Source organism: Diplotaxodon limnothrissa, linkage group LG1, assembly GCF_057381915.1.
Source record: "Diplotaxodon limnothrissa isolate DT_005_m linkage group LG1, D_limnothrissa_male_GT1.1, whole genome shotgun sequence".
In the NCBI taxonomy this organism is placed as follows: domain Eukaryota; kingdom Metazoa; phylum Chordata; class Actinopteri; order Cichliformes; family Cichlidae; genus Diplotaxodon; species Diplotaxodon limnothrissa.
In genome coordinates, this window is record NC_140596.1 from 1,683,573 (window position 1) to 1,704,667 (window position 21,095).

Genomic DNA, 21,095 nt, shown 5'->3' on the forward strand with positions numbered 1-21,095 from the left:
GCTCAGGTGGATGCACACTGACATGGTTGGTGGAGGCAGTTTGGTGGAAAAGAAGGGTTAGGATGGAGCCTCCTCCACGAAACCGCTCACAGAGGATTTGGTTTGTGGATGTTTTCTAGCATGACACTGAGAACTCACAGGAAGCCTACACAGGTGGATCAACAGGAGACACGTGCATTTGATTTGGGGAACACCTGAACTCCAGGTGAGAGGCTGATCCCAGGTGTACCCTGGGCTAATGCTAGTGTTAGTGATTATCTCCCTGGAAGCGAGCAGAAAGCAGCTCAGGTTAAATAAAAGCAGACACACAGCCGGAGCTACAGGTGCTCCTGCTCCAAACACTCTGACTCCGCCCTGCCACGCCTCTCTCGCTGACTCCTCCCTCTTTTCCTCACACACTTTAAGCTCCACTCAGCTTCAGTCCTGCTGAGAACACATTATAGTAAACATTACACAGCTCAGCGGGTGTTCTGAATATCTGCTGTTGGCGGGACTTCTTCCTGCAGCCTGGCCCCGCCCACTCCCTTACAGAGACTTAAATCGCTCCGAGTGGCCTCAGAAGGGGAGCAGAGGAAAGCGGACGCCTTACACCTGTAAGCCTGTGATCCCTGCAGGTGTACAGGTGCACAGCGTCATGTCGTGACATCGCCGCGTGGAGCAGCGTCACACTCCTCAGCCGCCTGTTTCCTGCGTGTGAATGCTGCGTTCGAGTGATCTCAGCGAGGCCCGTGAACTTTAAACACTTTGGTATTTGGCAGAAAAACTCAAATTCAGAAACACTGCATAAAATAATTTTTTTGAACTCTTCGAACCTCAGACTTTGTTCCCTCTGGGCGGAGTTCTAATACTGCAGATGTGAATACAGCATCACAGCTGGAGCAGCTGTGATGCTCGTGACGATGGTGTGAGGTAAGAATGAGCGAGCACGTGGAAAGGATAAAAACATGTCGGCTTGTCCTGCAGTTCGGTCTGAGTTAAGTTCTTTTAATGAGGATCAGACGATCCAGACTTCCTGTTCATGCCTGTCACACTCCGGCTGGGCTTCATCCTGCTGTGTGTGTGTGTGTGCGTGTGTGTGTGTGTGCGTGTGTGTTTGCAAGGAGAACGTCTGTTGTTGAAACTTCTTTGTTCTGCTAAATGATGATTGGTTGAAGACACCGTCACCTGTCGCTGCAGGCGCATGCACAGGTGCGCTGTAAAGCTGATTCATGTTGCTCGCTGGAGGCTGATTTGCTTTGTGTTGCCAAACATCAGCTTTCAGCCGAGAGCGACAATCTTCACCATCATCACGCGACTGCTGATGTTGGTGTGTGTGTGTGTGTGTGTGTGCGTGCAGGTGTGTGTGTGTGTCATGGGATCTGGAGCTGCAGTTCCTCGTCTTCCTCGTCCACATCGCTGCTGGGACCGTCGGGGTTCTCAGGACCAAAGCGAGCCGATCGCATCTTCCCGAAGAGGCCGGGACTCTGCTGCTGCCGCCGCAGTCTGACAGGAAGACAGAGAGAGGGTTAAAATAACGTCCGCTCACTTCAGTCAAATGGGCTCAGCGACCTCGGGAAAAGTGTTTCCAGACACTGCCTGAAATCAGTCGGCGGGCGAGTCACCAAAAAAACAGACTTAACATGCTAAAGTGCTAAAAACCTGCAGTTCCTCTGAAGGCCAGCAGGGGCAGCAGCGAGTCAGTCCCCATAGACTCCCATGTTAAAGCTTTCCAGCAGAAATAACCATGTTTACAGCCTGATACACAAACTGATTGGCCTCTACAGATAATATCCTCCTTCGTAACACCTGCAGAGACGAGGATGTTTGAGCTGTATTAAGTCGACACAGTTCCTGAGCTCACAGACTTCTATCCAATCAGACTTCAGAGGCACCGCCCCCTGCTGGACGGCAGACAGGCCGCAGGCTTCAGATGCTTTGCAGACCCGGTGTACGACGACACGGCACGCTGTGAGCAGCAGACAGTCGAGCAGCCGCCGACAAACTGAATGAAAGCACGAAGAGAAGCGGCGCCCTCGACAAAAACCCAAAACACAAAGATTGTGTCAGCCTCCTCAAGCTGTTGCCATGCCGACATGCCTGTCATTCCGCGACATCAGCAGAAGCATGAGAGAGAGCGAGATCCCTGTTACTACGGCAACCTGTGACCGGTAGCTCAGTGATTGGCTGCTGGGTGCTGGAGCAACAGCGTGGAGAAAATGGGAGAGAGAGCATAGAGGAGAGGAAGAGAGAGCGGAGGACTGTGCAAAGCTGATAGAGCTGAGTGACACACGCGCACACACACGCGCGCACACACACACACACGCGCGCGCGCGCGCGCACGCGCGCACACACACACACGCGCACACACACACACGCGCGCACGCGCACACACACGCGCGCACACACACACGCACGCACGCACACACACACACACACACACACACACACACACACACACACACACTCCTGAAGGTGTGTTTTGAGTAAGAGCCTGCAGAGCTTTTCAGGAGTGTGAGAAGTGTTACTAAACATGCCGACACTCTAGCTGAGCGTAAGTGTTTGTATCAGAAACAGGACAGACTGAGCTGAGCTGTGGGAGCTGTGGGCTGGCAGGAAGGAACAGAAGACTGTATCTCAAAGATGGATGTTGTCCATGTTGTCAGAAGCGAGATGCTTCCATGAACTGCTGATTTCTCCATCCTGGCATTCCAACATTAGCAGCTTTCAGCGCTGGCTTAATTTTTCAGGCCCAGATGTTGTCGCTTGGATAAAACTACAAGTCCTAAAAACTACAACTCCCCTACTGCCACAGGGCAATGTTAACAAGTTGTTTACAAGCCCAGCATCAGGTTTACGAGAACCAAATTTGCTACAATGTTTTTCATCAAAACTTGTAAATCAAAAGTTTTAAGAAATGTTTCTAACATTTTAGCGATATGAGTCATAAATGTCCCGCCGCCGTCGGCTTCACGTTTGTCAAGTCTGCTTCAGCAAATAGTGACTGAGTTCATATCACAACAGGAAATGAGACAAAGGTGTAGGACACCGGGTGCAAAAAGTCTTACCTCGACTGTAAGTGTTCCAGCTGCACCTGCAGGTTCTCCGTCTGCTCCACCTGCTCATCCAGAGACCTCTGCAGCTTCCGGGTCTGATTTTGAGACTCATCCAGCTGGAAACGCAAAAAATGCAGACGCATAAATCCCGCTTCAGACTGCACGATATCAGCCAGACGGCACAACTCAAACACGAGACGCTGCTGTGGCGCCGAAACACAGCGGTCGATGCTGTGGCAGCTAGCATGCTTCCATCCAGAGCCAAGGAATATTCTCCACACAGACAGCTTCAAAATGAATATTTAACACTTTAAATACACCAGACTTTGTATCACCTCAAATTGTCCTGAAAATATTAAGAGAAAAAAACCCCACCTAGTCACAGAAGTATTTATCGGTCAGCTGTTCGATTAATTCAATCGGTCAGAACGGAGGTTCATAAAGTTTTGAACTGGCTGCTGGTTTGTCTGACGCTGCCTGGAATAACTAACAAAATCTGTTTGTAGGTGTCAGCTCTGATGGTAGCTGATTGGTTTGGCCAGTTGTCTGGTTGTTTGTATTGTTAGTCTGCTGCTTGCTTGTCATTTGCTGGCGGGTCGGTTGGTTTGGTGGAAGGAGGGCCAGTTTTTAACTGGCTGCATGATTTGGTTAGTTGGTCACATGACTGGCTGGTTTGTTTGTGTGTTGGTTGTTTTTTCAGGAATGACTGGTTCAGATCTGATCTGGTCAGTCGGTTGGTCGTTTGGAATGAGTCATGGAGATGTGGGCGGGGTCACAAGCTGGATAAGCAGATGAGATCAACCATAATCTGTGACCCAGCCGTATACCTGCGTAGCCGTGTTCCTACCTCATCCTCAGCCTGTCCCAGTTCTTTCTTAAGCTCCTCGACCCTCAGTCGTAACTTTTTGACTTCGGCCTCGTGGCTCTCGACCCTCCGGTTGGCGTGGGCGAGCTCTGCCGTCTTCTCCTGGAACTGCTTCTTTAGCTTAGCGTGAATGTGACGAAGGTCGGCCAGCTCCTGAGGACAGAGAAAGAGTTCAGACGCTGGCGTTTCCACCTCAGATTCTCACAGCTGATTAACCACGATCAGGAACGCCTTCACTCACTGATCACCCAGGAAATGGCTGACATGCGTTTTTGTTAATGGAAAAGCGACATTAGAGCAACGGTTGGATTTTTTTCTTGTTTTGTGGTTGTTGGCATATTTCATGACATCCGGTCAGATGACCTCTGGCTAAATGCTAACGTTAAATGCTTCAACGTTTAAAAATAATCTGTGAGTTCTGAGTGTTTGAATAACAGACGCACCTTTACATGAACACGTCAGGAGCCTTGTGCTCTTGCGTGAGGATTATATGAAACTGACAGATGAAGCACTTTGAAGCGTGCACTTCCTTATCGTGTGCTGCACGCCGCAGACTTCAGCTTTCTAAAGCAGCTGCAGGCAGAAGCGACCGCAGCCTCTCTGAGGAGCATCGGAACGTGAAACCGTGTCTTCACGAGGGTGTAATTACAGGTAGTTGTGGTCACAGTCGGGTTTAGCACAACAAAAGCTCCATTTGACTGGTTTGCACTTGGAGCTAATGGCAGGATTAATAATGCACCACTGTGTGCCCCCCCCGCAGCCTAATGGCTCCCCAGACAGCAGGAAGCTTTTCTGAACTTGCGATGGACAGAAACGAGACGCATACAGTGATAATAAAAGCCGGGGAGTGGGAACATCCTTATTTATCTACATCTGTACTTCTGATCCATCTCTCAGCGTTATCAGGTATTACATTTTTCTCTTATTACTAACTTCGATCTCCTCTATGTCCTCAGTGAGACGGCGCACGGACAGCAGTTTGATTGGAGGAGGAATTCAGGTCCAATCTGTTGTTCAAATAACGACAAATTCCTTCAGACTCTGCACACACACCTCCTCCCCTCCCCCCTCAGTCAGTATTTAAATGATGAATGGTGCACAAATACAAGTGCAAGCTCAGAGCCAGATCAAACAAAGAGAACGGATGATTAAAAGAGGGGGTGGGGTCTGGAGAGGAGGGAATGAGGAAGATGAAGAGTGGAGGGTGGTGACTGGAGAGGTGGTGTTTCACAGGTGAAGCATTAGAACAAAGACCAGTGCAGCCTGTCTGTGAGACAGTGGGACGACGCAGAAGTCCAGGAGGTCAGAAACATGTCTGACATGACTGCTCTGCTTTGGCGAGCTCCTTACTGGTAACGTCTTTAAAAAGGGGCAACACAGTGCTTGCTTAGATGACACACTGCATATTTTCTTGGATTATTTTACCAGCAAAAACATTTCTGGAAGTGTTTAAACCCACAAATGATCTTTTCCATCCTCTCAAAGTCAGAAGGTTGGACGTCTGGAGTAAAGAGTTTGACGCTTCACATCTGCTTGTTTGGTCCTCCAACATAAATACGTCAGTAGATCTGTGAACACGTCCCAGTCAGGGACAGTCATCCTGGGAAACACCGGAGCTCAGCCACGCTCGAGCCGTGACGATGCTTCATGTATTAGTCTAAAAAACAGTAGCGCCTGTTTATGGATTATCATAAACTTTTCTGTGATAAACACCTGTGGGATAATCCCAGTGGATCTGTACCACAGGAACCACGGCAATGCTAACTGACCCTCCCAGAGCAGCTTTGCATGATTCACAGTCCAAAATAATCCTTCTGTACCTGATCCTCTGCGCAGCCCCTCAGTTCATCCTCCATCTGAAACCAGCTGTTTTAGCTCCTCCCCTTTTAAGACAACTTTCTTTTGATTGGTTGCCCCTCATAAACATGTTTGAGCAGTTGGTGGGTGGGGTTTCTACCCCCTCTCGGCGCCATCATCTGGATCCAAGGGTAGAAAAAACTGATAAACTGTGTCTTTAGATTAATCTGAGTTTCTGGCTCGCAGAGATTACTGCACATACAGCGAGCTCATTATTAGAAAGGTTGGACATGTTATCATCCAACACAGGAACAGGTCCGCTCGATCAGCTACAGATCAGTCTACAGCTGTCACTGTAACATTTAATGTCATGTAACCCCAGCTGTGCAGGGGTCACGCGGGCCTATAACCAGCTACCACCAGACATGGGATGGGTGTGGTCTCTGGCTCTGCTGCAATGGAGGGGCGGTACAATAAGCACATGGGGCGGTGCCGCGAGGTCGGAGGCGACAGGTGCCACTAATGAACTCTGCCCTTTTTCAGTGTCTGGGGTCGGGAAGGAGTGGTTTGTGTGGTGTGGGAAGGTGCTGGAAAGCTGGCATCCTGGTTGAATACAAAGTGCTGAAACAGTGGAAAACTGTGGGTCAAAATAAAAGTGCTGTAAGCAACAATCGCACGCTGTGTGGGTCCTGATCATCTCACAACAGGCTACAGCCTGGACAGTCTGTCACTCCTGTGGCCACTAACTGCATGTCTCCGGGAGCCGGAGTTCCCGAGAGAACCCACGCAAACTCCACACAGAGTGGACCCAGGACCTCTGTGCTGCCCGTACAGTTTCATATCCAGGAAAAAAATATAATCATATTTCCACGTTTAATGAAAATGATTTATTTAATAAAACATGGCTAAATTCAGGAGATAATTACACTCCGTGTGACGTTTCCCTCTCGATGAAGCTGGTCGGTGAGCTGGATCAGGTGATTCTCTGCCACGCCTCAGTGATGCTGCTGCATTTCTCACTCTGACACGTTCGGGGCAGAAAGCACAATAGAGGCCGAGCCGGGTTCTTGCTCCCCGAGCGCGGCTCACAGAGGTCTGATCGTTGGTTTGTGCTAATTTGCTGCTACATAAATAAAACTGAACTGTTTTCTCAATGATGACTTTCTGATACTGCGGAACAAACCTGCTTTTACACACGGCGAGACGTCCCTCGCCGCCTCCATCTTTCCTCATAAACACTGCTCTGTTATTAATAAAGAACCAGACCTGCGAACAGAATCTACAACGACACATCTCTAAAATCTTGCCCGTCCTTATTTCAGTTAACCGTGCTCAGTGTGAACTCAGTTAATTTACTGCAGGTGATTTAATTTTAATATCTGCGGCCAGAGAGGTTTGAGGACTTCCTGCTTTTATCTTTAGCAGGTCAGAGACCTCAATATCCCCCCAGCCTTATCATTTCCAGACGATGGCTGTCTGAGAGGGTGGAAGAAGAGGAGAGGACGGGGGAGGGCGGGGAGGCAAGGGGGGAGGGCGGGGAGGCAAGGGGGGAGGGGCGGGAAGTCCCTGACTCCATTAAACATGGATTACAGGACGGCGTATGAGCAGGAATGTTTGCCGTCCTTCAAATGTGTGTGAGTGCGTGTGTGTGTGTGCGTGAGAGTGTGTGTGTGTTTGTTTGTGTGTTTGTGTGTGTGTGTGTATGTCCGTGAGAGTGTGTGCGTGTGCGTGAGAGTGTGTGCGTGTGTGTGTGTGTTACGCTGCGCTGCCTGTTAAATGTTTCTCCTTGACTGCAAAGACCCTGAAGTCTGCTGCTACATCTGCTCACAGAAAACAAAGACACACACACACACACACACACACACACACACACACACACACACACACACACCCTTCCCCCTCTGTCATGCAGAATTTAGCATTAATTTAGACAGCAGTCCCACAGACGATGAAGAGGAGAATTGGTTTTATAACGAGGGCTGCCCGGGAGTCGTACAGTGGGGGAGGGGCTTGTGCGCGCTTCTCGGAGCGGTTTGGCGATATCGGCTCAATGAAACACAAAGAGGAAGAAAATGTGAAGAGACACAAAGAAAAGATGGAGCAGAAGGAAGTAAAATGAAAGGTTGGGAACAAAAATAGAGCAGCTCACCAATCAGATGCCTCGCTCTTATTTTGAAGGTCTAATCTCAATTAACCAGCAAACTCTGCCGTTTCCTGTCCCACGTTTTTTTATTAAATAGCTCGTTGAACAGGTCCTTGACAAAAGTCCACCAGGACAAACTTCTTTATCCTTCGGCCATCTTTTCCTCCTCTTCATCAGAGTCTTCCTCACAGACTACGAGTCAGCTTCAGCTCAAACAGTGTCTAATTATTATTCTGTCTGACTTCCTTTGATTCATTACGCTGAATCTTTACTCTGTGTGTGTGTGTGCGTGTGTGTGTGTGTGTGTGCGCGTGTGTGTGTGCGTGTGTGTGTGTGTGTGCGTGTGTGTGTGCGTGTGTGTGCGTGCGTGTGTGTGTGTTAAATGCAGCATTAAATCAGCCTGACATCTTCATAAATAACCCTGTGGGATGGGCGGTAATGGAGGCCACTTACACCGACAAACACGCACACACACTTCTGCCATTTAAAAGGACCAGAGATCATCTCACACACACACACACACACACACACGCACGCACACACGCACACACACACACACAGTCTGGACCTTGGACCACTGCGGCAGCTCCGTTGTTTGCTGCTGTGCTGGGATCGTCGTCCTGTCTGGTGCGAGCTGTGGGGCAGACGGCCTCACACTGAGCTCTCTGGTCTTTGACCTGTGTTTGAAGCATGAACCCGTCTCTCTCTCTCTCTCTGGTGGCCTTGTAATCATTCATTCCTGATGTTTCACTGACTGCTTACCCTCCTTGCAGACTTGTCCCTACAGGCCGTATCAAGTTTATTTGTGACATTTTGTTCGTTTTGTGTTTGTAGTTCTTTGATACTCAGAGTTTTGTATTCTGTCTTTTGGCATTTTTATCCTGGATCTTTACCTGTGATGGACGGTGTTTAGACTTATGTGTGATTCCTGGTTATTCAGTTCATTCCCAGAATCCTCTCATGTCTCGTCGATGTTACTTCCTGTTTTATTTTGATAGTCTCTTACTCTGTGTGTCTGCAGCCCGTCTAGGAGCCTGTTCGTGTTTGTCTGCTGTCTTGGAGCTCTGAAGCTGTTGAACTCTGACCTCTGTGTTTGGATGTTCACGGCCTTTTTCCTCGTTTGTGTTGTGCTGCCAGGATCAGATTTGGACTTTTTTCAGCCTCTCAGCCAAAACTTAAACGTGTTGGTGAAGCAGGAGTGTTTCCTGCCCCGGGAAGGTTCAGATGTTGCCTGATCATTGGTGCGATTGTTTCGCCCGAGTCTGACCTGTGAACTGCAGCAGCATCACACACTTTCATAGGAAGCTGAAAAAAATGGGCCTCAGCTCCGTGCGGAGGCGCGTACAGACCTCAGCACGTCTCTGATGAGCTATGAACCCACCTGAGCCCTCGGGTCACCTGGATCAGGCCACCTTTGCATGGACAGGTGACCTGATCACCTGGATCAGGCTTTCACTTCTTAATGTCACAGCTCCAGCTGTGCTCTGCTCCTCTTTAGGAAGTCTCACCTAAATTATTATTTTATTTCATTTCTGCTTCTTTTGCTGATTTCTGTTTGGGCGTTTAATAATTTGCTTTTTATTATCAGTTAATTGTATTTATCCTTGTGTTGGTTTGATCATTTTCAAAGACCTATGATTAGTTTTTGCTGGATTTCTTCTTCTTTCAGGAATTTAAATGATGAGTTTTTATTATCTTTGGTGTTTTCTGCTTGTTTTTTATCGCTGTTGCTGTTCTTTAGTATTTTATGAATTCATTTGGTTACAACTGTCAGCTGATTGGACGGTGGGGATGTCCACACAGGAAGTGATTCAGTCTGGTGAATCACTCCTCCCGCTGGAGGTCGCTTCAATAACTCGCTTCTAATATTTGGGAACAGTTCAAAAGTTTAACCCCGCCCACTTTGGGCCCACTGGCGTCAAAGTCGCTCCTGAAACCTCGTGACCACGGCACTTCCTTTAAACGCCGTTTCTTACCTCGCACCTCCGCCTACCTCTCCTCATCATCACGCCTCACTGTGATCAGGTGACTTATCTGTCACACACACACACACGCGCACACACACACACACATGGACAGTGTGTGTGTGTGTGCGCGTGTGTGTTTCAATCACTCGCCCTGTTTGTTGTTCGCTGTGCGGATCAATACTGTGGTTTTAACACTAAACACAAAACACAATCAATCTTTCTGTTTTTAAACACACACACACACACACACACACACACACACACACACACACGCTGTTCCTGAAAGACAAGGTCGGGGCACAAACACGTAGCGCGAGCTCATCGGTGTGCAGGAAACCAAACCTCCTGCACTTTCAACCTCGTTTGTGAATCAGTGGAAATGTGAGTGGCAGCAGCTGCTGGTGGAAACGTCTCCTCTGTGTCGTCCACACAAACGTGGCATGAAGCCTGCAGCTGCTCTGCATGTGCAGCATGCGACCTGCGTCAGCTGCAGGGAAAGTAAGTAACGTGTAATCGTCGCAGGTGGAAGGCACCTGATGAGACTCGGGTTAACTCTGAGCTGCCACAGAAATTCTCTTTTTAACTCCTCACTTTATTTAACGAGCTGTGGGAGAGGCAGGATGAGCGTCGGGCGCTCAGAGGGCGTCTGACCTTAACGACCCCCTGACCTGAGGTTACAGGTACGCTGTTTCACCTGAATGAAACTTTCTCATCTTCCGCTTGAAGGAAATAAAAGCTGAAGTTTGTTAATCTTCTATTTTTTATCTGCAACCTTCGAAACGGGTTAAAGCTGATGAACCTGCTCGTCTCAGCTCGAGACCCCTCACCTTTCACCGTCTCAGCCCATGTACAAGTTTCTCCATCTGTATTATTGGATGTCAGTTAACCTGCATGTAACCATGACGACATGGACACCCCGTGACCCGGCGGCGTCTCCCCCCTTCAGCAGGAGCTCAGACTGTCACGAGGTTTTGATTAGACTTGGTTTACTTCTGTGATTTCCTCGTTATTCAGCCGGCCGATGCCCGCCTCGGACCGAACGCCGCCCGTCTCTACATCTGTGGAGGGATTTCCACGGTGTCGTGAAATGAAGGAGCAAAAAACCTGACAGCTGTGCAGCGTGAGGGATGAGACCGTGGAGGAACACGCGAGGAAAAGGAAAGAAGAGAGGGAAGTAAGCACGCAGAAAGCCCCGCCCACCTTGTTCCTCTCGAACAGCTCGGTCTGGATGGCCTTCAGGTCGCTGTCGAGCGCGGAGGCGGCCTGCCGGCGCTGCTTGGCTAATTGCTCCTCCAGGTCTTCAACCTGAGCTCGCAGTTTCTTGTTGTCCCTCTCCAGGCCCAGCTTCTCGGTCTCCAGGCGCTCTCTACGCCCCCACTCTGCGGCGTTCTCCACCTGCAGCCGCTCCATCTGTAGGAAACACACGACACGCCTCAGATGGAGACAGGATTGACTGTACGGCGGCCCAAACATCCAGCTGTCAGTCAAAGAGGCCACACCCCTAATAATGCCCACTTTAGCCTTAAAATAACATAAACAGCTGTTCTGAAGCTACACTGCTATAGGCTGCTGGGGGATTCCCATGATGCACTGGGTGCTTCACTCACTGTGTGTTTATCCATCTGCATGTAATCATTAGTGATTATTCATGTCTGTCTCGGGGGGCCGCCCCTCCCTGAGTGCTTCTGCACCCACAAACTCACAGACTGTTTTTAGCAGTCTGACATTTTTCATCTGATTCTGATTGAAATTGTTTATAAATGTTAGCGACGTCCGTTCACGTCTCCCACGGCTTTTCTCGGGGTCGTGATTCCCGCGCGCTGCTGTCAGGTCCCTCACCTCAGCTCGTAGTTCGGCCAGCTTCTTGTCCATGCTGGTTCGAGCTCCCAGTTCGTCCTCCAAGTCCTCGGAGATGCGTCCCAGCTCGTCCTGGTGCATCTCCTTCAGCAGGTTCAGCTGCAGGATGAAGACATTGAACATTTAATCTTTCAGTGACTCTCAGGCTTTCATCGTTCAGGCTGATGTTAGAAATAAATCCACGTTTAAGCCGCCTGACATTTAATGTTATCTGGACGTTTTTCGGGGGAGGCGGCTGTTTCTTTAAAGCAGACACTGTGAGACGCTTCCTGTGATGTTGGAGGATCTGAAACAACATGCGTGGAGATAAGCGTGACCCCCCCGTCATATCTCCTTATCTCTGCCTCTCGTCTCATCCGCCTCCTCCAACCTGCAGCGCGATCCCGCTTTCATCTGCATCTTCTAACACGCTTATCTACGAACTCCGTCACCTTCATCATCATCTACACATCTCTCACATCTTCTGCCCCCCCACCCCCACTTTGCTGCTTTTATCTAACTCATGTTCATCAGACCTGCCGTCTGCGGAGCGGTGCTGCCCCCTAGTGGTTCGAAAGACAGAGCTCGTCACACTCGGCTTTATGATTTGGACGCTGCTGAGCACAGCAGGCCTCCTGCAGCTGAAGACCTGCCGGGACATTTGAAGCGATCAGACTTCTTAGTAAAGTCATTTTAAGGTTTGAAAAGTTTATGACTCGTGATGACTGACGATCACTGCGCGATCAGCAGAGGCCACAGGTTTGAACACCAGAAATAAAAACATTCAAAGACCCGAAAATGTTCACACAAAAGCAAAACTGTGATCACTGAAATGTTTAAGAACTCCTGCTCTTCTTACATGTTCCTATTTATTTGTAACAGCTGCTGTTGTTGTTGTTATTTATGCTGAATTGAAGGTCAGCTGTGCACGTTAGCTGCGCCTGTCCTGTTGCATCAGTTGCTGTTTGACAGTAACTGATGTATAAAGAAGTAAAAACAGAAAATTCAAAGTGAACACGTCACAGACGCATGATGCTGTGCAGCTGCTGCACACCGAGTTTAATGAGCTGAAACAATCACGACCTGTGTTCATCGTCCTTTTGTCGTGAAATTCAAACGCCGTCCGCAGCTCTCACATTCAGCTCGTTTGCTGACTAAATGTTATGAACGCTAATTATTTGTGGACCGTCTGCGAGCGTCACGTGGACCAAACTGTGTGAAAATCTGAAGTGAGGAACATTTTCTATGAAATTCAAGCTGTAAGTCGAGCGCGTGTCTAACAGGAAGTCCCTGAGAATCACGCACTCCGGCTTCCTTCGTTGCACTTTTGATGTATTTGTCACGTTTGCTCCTTCTGCTTTCTTTCGGTTCGGCTGCTTTGCTCTGTCTTTGTCTTCTCGTTGTGCGACAGCAGGTCAGTGATCGATGAACCACGGAGCTCAGAGACACAAGCGCTCGTCTGTTAGCAGAAAAACAGTCAGAGCGCACGTTTAAAGAAGACGGACCGTCCCGCGAAGCAGCGTCCGCTGTGCTCAGGTGACCTGTGCTGTGCCTCACCTGTTTCAGAGCCTCCTGCTTGCTCTTGCTCAGCTCCTCGTACTTCAGTTTCCACTGACTGAGCTCAGCCTCGAGTCTCTCGATGCTCTTACTCAGAGCCAGCTTGTCTCTGCAGGGAAACAGACAGCACGAATGAATCACGCCACACTCCCCGCCACACCCACTCGTGCTAGAACAGAGTGATAAAATAACAGAAAATAAATGTAATGGCAGAAGACTTCCTGTTTCTGTACGATCTGTCGTGTGTTCGTGGTTTGTTTGCTTTCTTGTGCTTTCTCTGTGACCTTCACGTTCTTACAGTTTCAGAGTCGAGCCGACAGGTTTCTGTCTTTACAGATTTCTGATGGTGTGGAAACGATAACATAACTCGTAAAACGAGTTTCACATCTCTGGGTGCGATCGATAAAAAACATTACAGACAAGAAGGATTTCTATGGTGAAATGCTGATTTATGACTAGATTATGTTTCTCTGATGGTTCGACCTCGGGCTGTCCCTGCTGACAGAACCAGAAGTCGTGTTTTTCCCGCTTCTCTTACTCTCTCTCCTTCAGCAGGACTTTCTGGGACTCGTCCAGGCGAAGCTGCAGAGCGTTCAGTTTGCTCGAGTCCTCCTCCGCTGTGCCCGCGTCCTCCCACAGCTGTCGGCTGCGCTCCTGCCGGCGCAAGCCGGCTGGGTTGACGCCGCCGCGGCCATCCCAGGCCTCCTGAGCGTCGGCGCCCGGAGCTCGGGAGCGCAGCACTGAATCGAGCAGCTCCAGGTCCTGATGAAGAAGGAGACAAAGAGACCGGGAGGTCAGACGGTGACATGAAGGCTAAACCGCACACAGGTGGGAGAGACGGACGCACGCTGGCAGGTAAAGACAGAGGGAGGGACGATGTGACAGACATGCTGTGTTTTACTCAGAGAACAAAGACTTGAAACATGTGGAACAGTTTCTGCAACCTGCTGTAAACTTTGACTTTTAGCTCAAATGAGTTTTTCAGCCCTGAACATGTGGATGTTTCCTCATGAAGTTATGAAGGAAAACAACATGAAAAAAAGCACCAAATCTGGACCCACCCAACTGGAATTTCTGAGGTTGCTGCCAGCGAACTCTCACATCATTTTCACGCTGCGTGTTTTTAATGACCTTAACAGAAATAAAACTAAGCGTAGCGCTCGTCCTGCAGCACGCAGTAAATCTGTCCCCTGTGGCAGGCGGACAGCAAAGACCTCGTCCTTATTTCCTCCACAGAACAACCACTCGCCTCCCGCACGACCCAGAGTGCTCCCTCAAAAGTAAGGACATCCTGGCATCAAAGCTGAGACCATCGCAGGTGTTCGGAGATCAACTAAAGCAGCTGAGATTTACTGAAGTAAATGTGAGTGCAATCGATTGATCAATCGATACATCGATCACAGTGATAGACAGTTTAAACCGGGAGGTGCCGGCACTGAAGAGAGCAGGGAACCTGATTTATCAATGTCCTGCTGTCACGTCCAATCACAGGTTATGATTTTACTTCAGCAGATAAAAACTTTCATGCTTTGTTTTATTGATCAAGCGTCCAAAGGAAGTTCAGTCTGAGGCGTCACGATATCGTCACAACATCAGGTTTTCACAACACGATTATCAGCATCACAAATATTCATGCGACCATAATAACCTATAGAAGAAATTGAAAAAAGAAAACAGCCTTCACCTTATTTAGCTTATGCACGAGCTGCTGAGACAGCAACACGTGTACTGCAGTAAGAACAGCTGTCGCTGACATGTGCAGCTTCTGTAGATAACAGAGGGTCAAACTGCAGAATCAACCGTCAGAGCTCCACTCGCGCCTGTGGGAACGCTTCCCTCTGACTGAGCAGGTTTGTTGTAGCAAGTCGAGAAACAGGAAGTGAAAACTTTTAGCAGGTGTTACCTTCCTGCCCCGCCTCCCTCAGCGGGTAACCCGGGGCTACAGTCACGTAGTGGCCACAATGAAGTGGACACGGCAGCTATCAAAGAGGAGCTGCTCGACAAAAAGACAACATTTGGAGATTAGTGTTTTAGTGCTGGTAGCGGTAATCTCGTTAAAATCACGTTAACGCCATAACTGCATTAAAGGGGCAAATCTCCGTTAACAAGTTACCGCGGATCGCCCCGTGCGTGGGGCTGGACGGCGTTAACGCGTTAATGAGCTAACCGCGCTAACGAGCTAACCGGGCTAACACGCTAACCGGGCTAACGCGTTGACGCCTAAAATCCTTTGATTTTCTCAAAAATCGACAGTGTGCCGTATGTATGAATTCTGGTTGTGTTTACTGACCTCGAACCGCGTTTATGTGCTGCACAGGCTCAGCAACAAATGTTTTAGTTGGACTTTGCTGAGCTACGAAGCTGCAGCGCTTGATGGATTGTTGGAGCATTACAGCTACCGAGGAGCCTGGCGGAGTGATACGTACTGTGCTTCAGCGTAATATCACCGTACTGTGTGTATAAGGGCCACAGATGCTTGTTTATGCTCAGCGTCTGTTAGTTTACATTTTGACTTCACAACTATGAGCTTTTCGTTATGCACAAAAACAACATTGTTTTATTTTATTTATGGAGCATTATTATTTAATGCTGATCATTTATTTCTGAGTACATCTGCGCTGTATGTTAATAAAGGTGCCCGTGTGAGATCTGGTACAGTGTGACTAAGAACTCTCTTTTTGTTCTTAACTCTCTTTAAAAAAAATATCGAGATCTATATCGTATATCACCATCCAGCTAAAGAATATCCAGATATGAATTTTGGGTCGTATCGCCCAGCCCTACCACTGCTCTTCTGACTGAAAGCATAAAGATCACGACTCAGTCAAATGTCACTGTTTTCACTGCTCCAGTTTGGATCATTGTAGGATGACAGCAAACCCTCCAGTGTGGACGCAGTAACACCAACAGGACTGCATCGTCCAGACTCACGCGTGAGGAAAAGCGACACAAGGTCACGGAGCACGCTCTGTCCCAACACGTGGAAAACAGAGCTGCCACGCTGCCATTACAGGCGACGGCCAACAGAGGGCCCCGCTGCGCCGCTGTGGGTGAGACAAAGCCTGACATGTGGAAGCACTCAAAGAGGAGAACAATGGAAGGAGACAGGAAATGAGGCTGAGCTGTGTGAGAGCAGCAGCGAGCCACCGTTCCAAGACCACCTCTGCTGCCTGTTGACAGACACATAATCACGGTTTACATGCAGCCCAAACATGTGTGCGGAGAAACACAGGGACCCACCGCCGCTGCAAACAGCAGACAAACCGCAGAAATCCGGCGTTTGATTGCAGCCTTCGGTTTGTTCACGTCAGCTCAGATTCAAGTTTAATGAACTCAAACCTGCACGGATGGATGCAACAACGCTCGGGAAGGCTGCGGCGCTTTAACGACGCTCTGATGATCGCTCGGAGGCCAAAGCGGCCAGAAACATCCCCGGCGTGTTTCACGCTGCAGGCCAGATCTGTCCCGCTCATCGTTTCGGGTTCTGTAACGCTGCAGTTCGTTCAGGTCTGCCGCTTTCCACGCACCGCCAGATTTCACAGTAGAAAGCTGGACGGCAGGGTGCAGGTGAAGCACCGCATCGACCTCCGCCTGCGCTGAAGCTCATGAGTAAAATTCCCTTCCTGTCCCTGGGTTTGATGACTCTCACACATAAAAACTAAAGACCCGACACCAGAACTTTCTACTGAAGCAGCCAATCAGATGTTAGTGCAGACTGAAGGTCGCCGCTGTCTCCAGTGGAAGTGGGCCCTTGCCCACGGCAGAGAGTTGCTGTCGAGAATAAAACGAGAAGCAGAATGATTTAAACGTGACCGCAGGGGAACGTCCCCCAGCTGCTGAGAGGATGTGTTGGGCCTATTTTAGTCACATGATTCATCACCTCTGATACTACAGGTGCAGGTCACGGATAAAACCGAGCAGCACTTTCAGAACTCAACCGAAAGCCAAAGAGACTTGTGGCACTGGATGAAGCCGTCTCTAAATCATACAGTGTGACGGCGCTCTCTCTCAATGATAACGGACATCCACCCATTTTTGACCCGAGAGAGGCTCACAGGCTGGTCCACACATCCAGCCTGTCGGGGATCCCGAGGTGATCCCAGGCCAGGAGGAGACGTACACCCAGGAGTCTCTGACTGATCCCGGTCTACCCTGCAGCCTCTGCCCAGCAGGAAGTGTCCACACCAGCCTCCAAAGAACGACGCCTTATATTCCCGAGGAGACTGGTTCACGTCAGCATGAAGCAGCACTTCCAGGTACCATCTTTAAAGCCAGTGTTGCACTTTCAGCATCCCTGAGGACCCGAGGGTCCGCTGAGGTCAGAGTGATGGAGACTTAACCGATCCTTCTGGTTTGGTGCCTGATGTGACGAGCAAGTACCAAAAGGAGCCAGGTGAGGTTGTTCTGGCATCTGATCAGGATTTCTGGAGGTTTTGCAGGTATTCCCAGCTGAGAGGAGTCCTCAGGGTAGAACTCACTGATGATATGTTTACTCGAACCTTCCCCTGGAAGCAGCTCGGGATCCCCCGGGACAGAAGGACAGACGGTGTGTCGAGGTTCCTGCGTCACCCTCCAGTCTGTATTCCATGTAAACACTACATTCGGGGGGCACCAGCACAGACAGACAGCTTCTGTTTCCTCTGCTCCTGGATTTCAGTGTAAGAACTCACAGCCAATGGATGCAAAACTCCCGCGAGACCGCTCCAGTCGATTCCAGGCCGAGGAATCAACTGAAACAGGAAATCATGCTGAGAAATTCCCAAAGGGAATGTTTTGGGAAAGACGGGAATACACCCTGACCATCGAACGATCCCCGGGAGCCTGGAGAGAGCGCTTTCAGTGCCACAGAAGTAATTTTACAATAACGTGAACTACAGAACACAGTCATGGTGTTTTCATGGTGCAATAAACAGCGTTAGCTGCAGTCCTGCAGCGCAGCAGCTGTTGATGCTGTTGCACGTGTGGCTGACTCGTTTTTAGCCCATTACAGTTTTTGTTGCGGTCGCGTTTTCATTCTTCTGTTTTTATTGGGCAGAATAAAGCCTGAGCGTTACATCGGCCTCCAGAAACAAAGCAGCTCCACAGAGTCAATGAAAGGCTGAATCATGTTTGTCCTCATGGGAGCGACGGCAGAGACGGCAGACAGCGTCCTCTGGAGACACGGCGTGATTCGTGTTCACGTGCACAGGCAGAGGGTAGCTGTACCTCCTAAATAGGACACACACACACACACACCTACACACACACACACACACCTCTGGTGCTATAACGGGTGTATTTTATCATGGTGGAGACAGCAGCCCGAGTGGCCTACATTCACGGATCACGTGTAGCAGCCGAGGATGCGAGCGCACCGATGTGAAGGAGGCGGGCGTTAAACCACCTTCACTCATTCATCTCTCCAACAGCTGAACGTTGGTCTCAGGTTTAACTTTCAGTCACCGTTTTACTAAACTCAGCTGAATCCTGTTCAGACCCACTCAGACTTCATTTCTTTTCTACGTACTTTTATTTACTTATTTTTCACGTTGCTACCTGCTGGGTCGGGACTCACTGATGTCCATGGATGAACCATCATCAGATCCTTCATGTGCACCAAGCACCAACCTTAAAATGCCCCCCCCCCGATCAGTCTAATGATTGCATCATTTGTTTCAGGTCGCATGAGCCCCGAGTTTGTCAGAGCTGCATCCTGCAGATGTTTCATTTAAATGCACAAAGGTAAAACCAAAGTTTGCAGAGGTTAAAGGTCAGGACCTCGTGTGGAAGAAATTCAATCTGAAACCAAAACCAGGAAGAAGAACGCCAGCTGAGAGCACGCTCACCTTCTGACCCGTCTTCTGCCTATCCAAGTCCATGTCCCTCACCGGTTCTGGTTCTGGAGATCCCGGCGGTCCCTCTGCCGCCCTGTCCAGCTTCACGTCGCCGTGGACCTGAGAGGAAGAGGAGGATGACGCCGGGGAGGAAGGGGGGATGGACGGCGAGGATGACGAGGAAGCGCCGCGGGGGTGCGCGGGTGAGGAGGAGGGGGATGTGGCGGACAGAGGCGGGGCCGCGTGGTCGCCGCGGAGGCGCAGCGTCTCCTGCCGTAGCGTCTCGTTCTCCGAGGCGAGCTCCTGCCGCTCGCGCCGGATGCCGGTCAGCTCCTTGGTGAGGGTGTCCAGCCGCTGCCTGAGCTGACGGACCTCGTCGCGCGCTCGGTTACGCTCCGCACGAACCTGGAAACAAAGACGACGACTGACTGAGCAGGCGGGTTGTCAAACCTCTTTATAGGACATCATCTAAAACACCTCAGCGTCTGTATCACATTATTATTAATAATATTATTTCTCCGTACAGGCTCACAGTGGATCGATATCACAGAAATGTTATTTCTGCTCATCTGTAGCTCCATAGCTGAGCCTTTCTTTCAGATACTGAAGCACATCCCCACCTAGAGCCCCACCCAGCCCGGTCTCCACCCTGCTCCGTGCCACTGAGCTACATTTCTCCCACCTTGCTCCACTTCTCCCTCCAGTTGGCGGTGCAGTCCGACCACCACCTCATGGTCTTCTCCATCTGGGCGGCCCTGGCCCGAGCCTCCTCCAGCTCCCTGAGCCTCAGCTCCTCCCTGCTCTCCCAGTCGGCTCCGGCTGCCTCGCCCATGGCCCCGAGGGAGCCGAGCCCGAGGCCCCCCAGGCCGGGCGACAGCAGCAGCGGGGGGCTGGAGCTGGGCGTTCCTCCCGTGGGGCTGGGGGTGTGGGTGAGGCTGTCCGGGGAGCGGACGCCCCGGTCGGATCCCAGACCCAAGCTGCACAGCAGGCCGCCGCCGGCCTGCTTGCCGCCGTCGGACAGGTGGGGGCTGGGAGTGTGGTTCATGGTGGAGGCGACGGGGTGGACGAGGACGCCGAGAATCAGGAGAGCATCGTCCTCACCCTGGAGACAGAAACACAGAAAGAGAGCGCTATGAGAAAGAGACAAAACAAAAACATAATATAAACCTAAAAATACAAATTTAATAACATAAGAAGTATTAAAAACCATAAAAATCGTTTGTTTTGTTTGTTTGTTTTATGTTTCCCCCCACTGTGATTAACTTGTATTGTTGTACATGTTGTATAAATAAGAAAACCCATAAAAATAAAGAAATAAAGAAAACAAACAAACAGACGGGGACGACGGCGGCCCGGACCACCGCCGTGATGGTCGTCCACTCACAGCCTTTCAAAGCTCCCAATCAAAGTCTCTGCTGGCTCTAGTTTTCCTGTGAGCCCGGCGCAGTAAAGGTGGAGCGAGGCGTTACTTGGACACCTGGTGGACTCTGATCGTTTCCTGCTGGCGTTCCAATAATCGCTCGGATTCGATGTGTGTCAGTATTTTTCTTGAAGGGTCTAAATGAAACACATTTGTGCTGTAACGGCTGAACGTTATCTCGGCTGTCAGTGCCAGCTTGGGTTATGAAAAGCTGGCTGTGGTGAAGCTGGTCTCAGACGCCGGGCCAAGAAAAGCTCCGGTCCTTCCTGCCCCCTCGCTCAGCCCCCGCCTCCGCCGCCCTCCCTGCTCCAGAGGAAGTTTCCGAGGAGCTGTGGGACTGTGGGAACAAGTCTGAGCGAGGCAGCAGAGCAGGAGAGGAAATGAAGCAGGTTTAGCTTCAGCAGCTGGGGGCTCAGCGGAGGGTAAAACCACTAACACACCCTCTGCTTTTGCCTCTGTTGCCCCGTTTGCACAGGTAACATGTTGGACCTCCAAAGGTAAACTGACAGCTTTCAGGCAGTGCACGCCATCAGCCCAGGAAGTTAATCACGTGCACGAGTGTAGTTAATCACGTGCACGAGTGTAGTTAGTGTAAAAATAACCAGCTGGGCTGGAAACCTCATGGTGTCTGAACAGCCACATTAAAGACGGCAGCTCGCTCCGGC

General features: G+C 50.1%; 1 protein-coding gene across 1 annotated transcript in view; it reads right to left on the reverse strand.

The window, feature by feature from the left end:
- Positions 1 to 265: 265 nt before the first annotated feature.
- ccdc102a (coiled-coil domain containing 102A) overlaps positions 266 to 21,095 on the reverse strand; it is a 47,689-nt gene continuing 26,859 nt past the window's right edge. The window contains exons 2-10 of the mRNA XM_085351199.1: positions 19,693 to 20,112; positions 19,023 to 19,415; positions 13,736 to 13,959; positions 13,198 to 13,306; positions 11,644 to 11,760; positions 11,005 to 11,214; positions 3,880 to 4,050; positions 3,045 to 3,148; positions 266 to 1,482 (exon numbers count right to left, since the gene is read on the reverse strand). Of these exons, the coding sequence (XP_085207325.1) occupies positions 1,350 to 1,482; positions 3,045 to 3,148; positions 3,880 to 4,050; positions 11,005 to 11,214; positions 11,644 to 11,760; positions 13,198 to 13,306; positions 13,736 to 13,959; positions 19,023 to 19,415; positions 19,693 to 20,112 (1,881 nt within the window). The 3' untranslated portion in view covers positions 266 to 1,349. The remainder of the gene's footprint in view (positions 1,483 to 3,044; positions 3,149 to 3,879; positions 4,051 to 11,004; positions 11,215 to 11,643; positions 11,761 to 13,197; positions 13,307 to 13,735; positions 13,960 to 19,022; positions 19,416 to 19,692; positions 20,113 to 21,095) is intronic.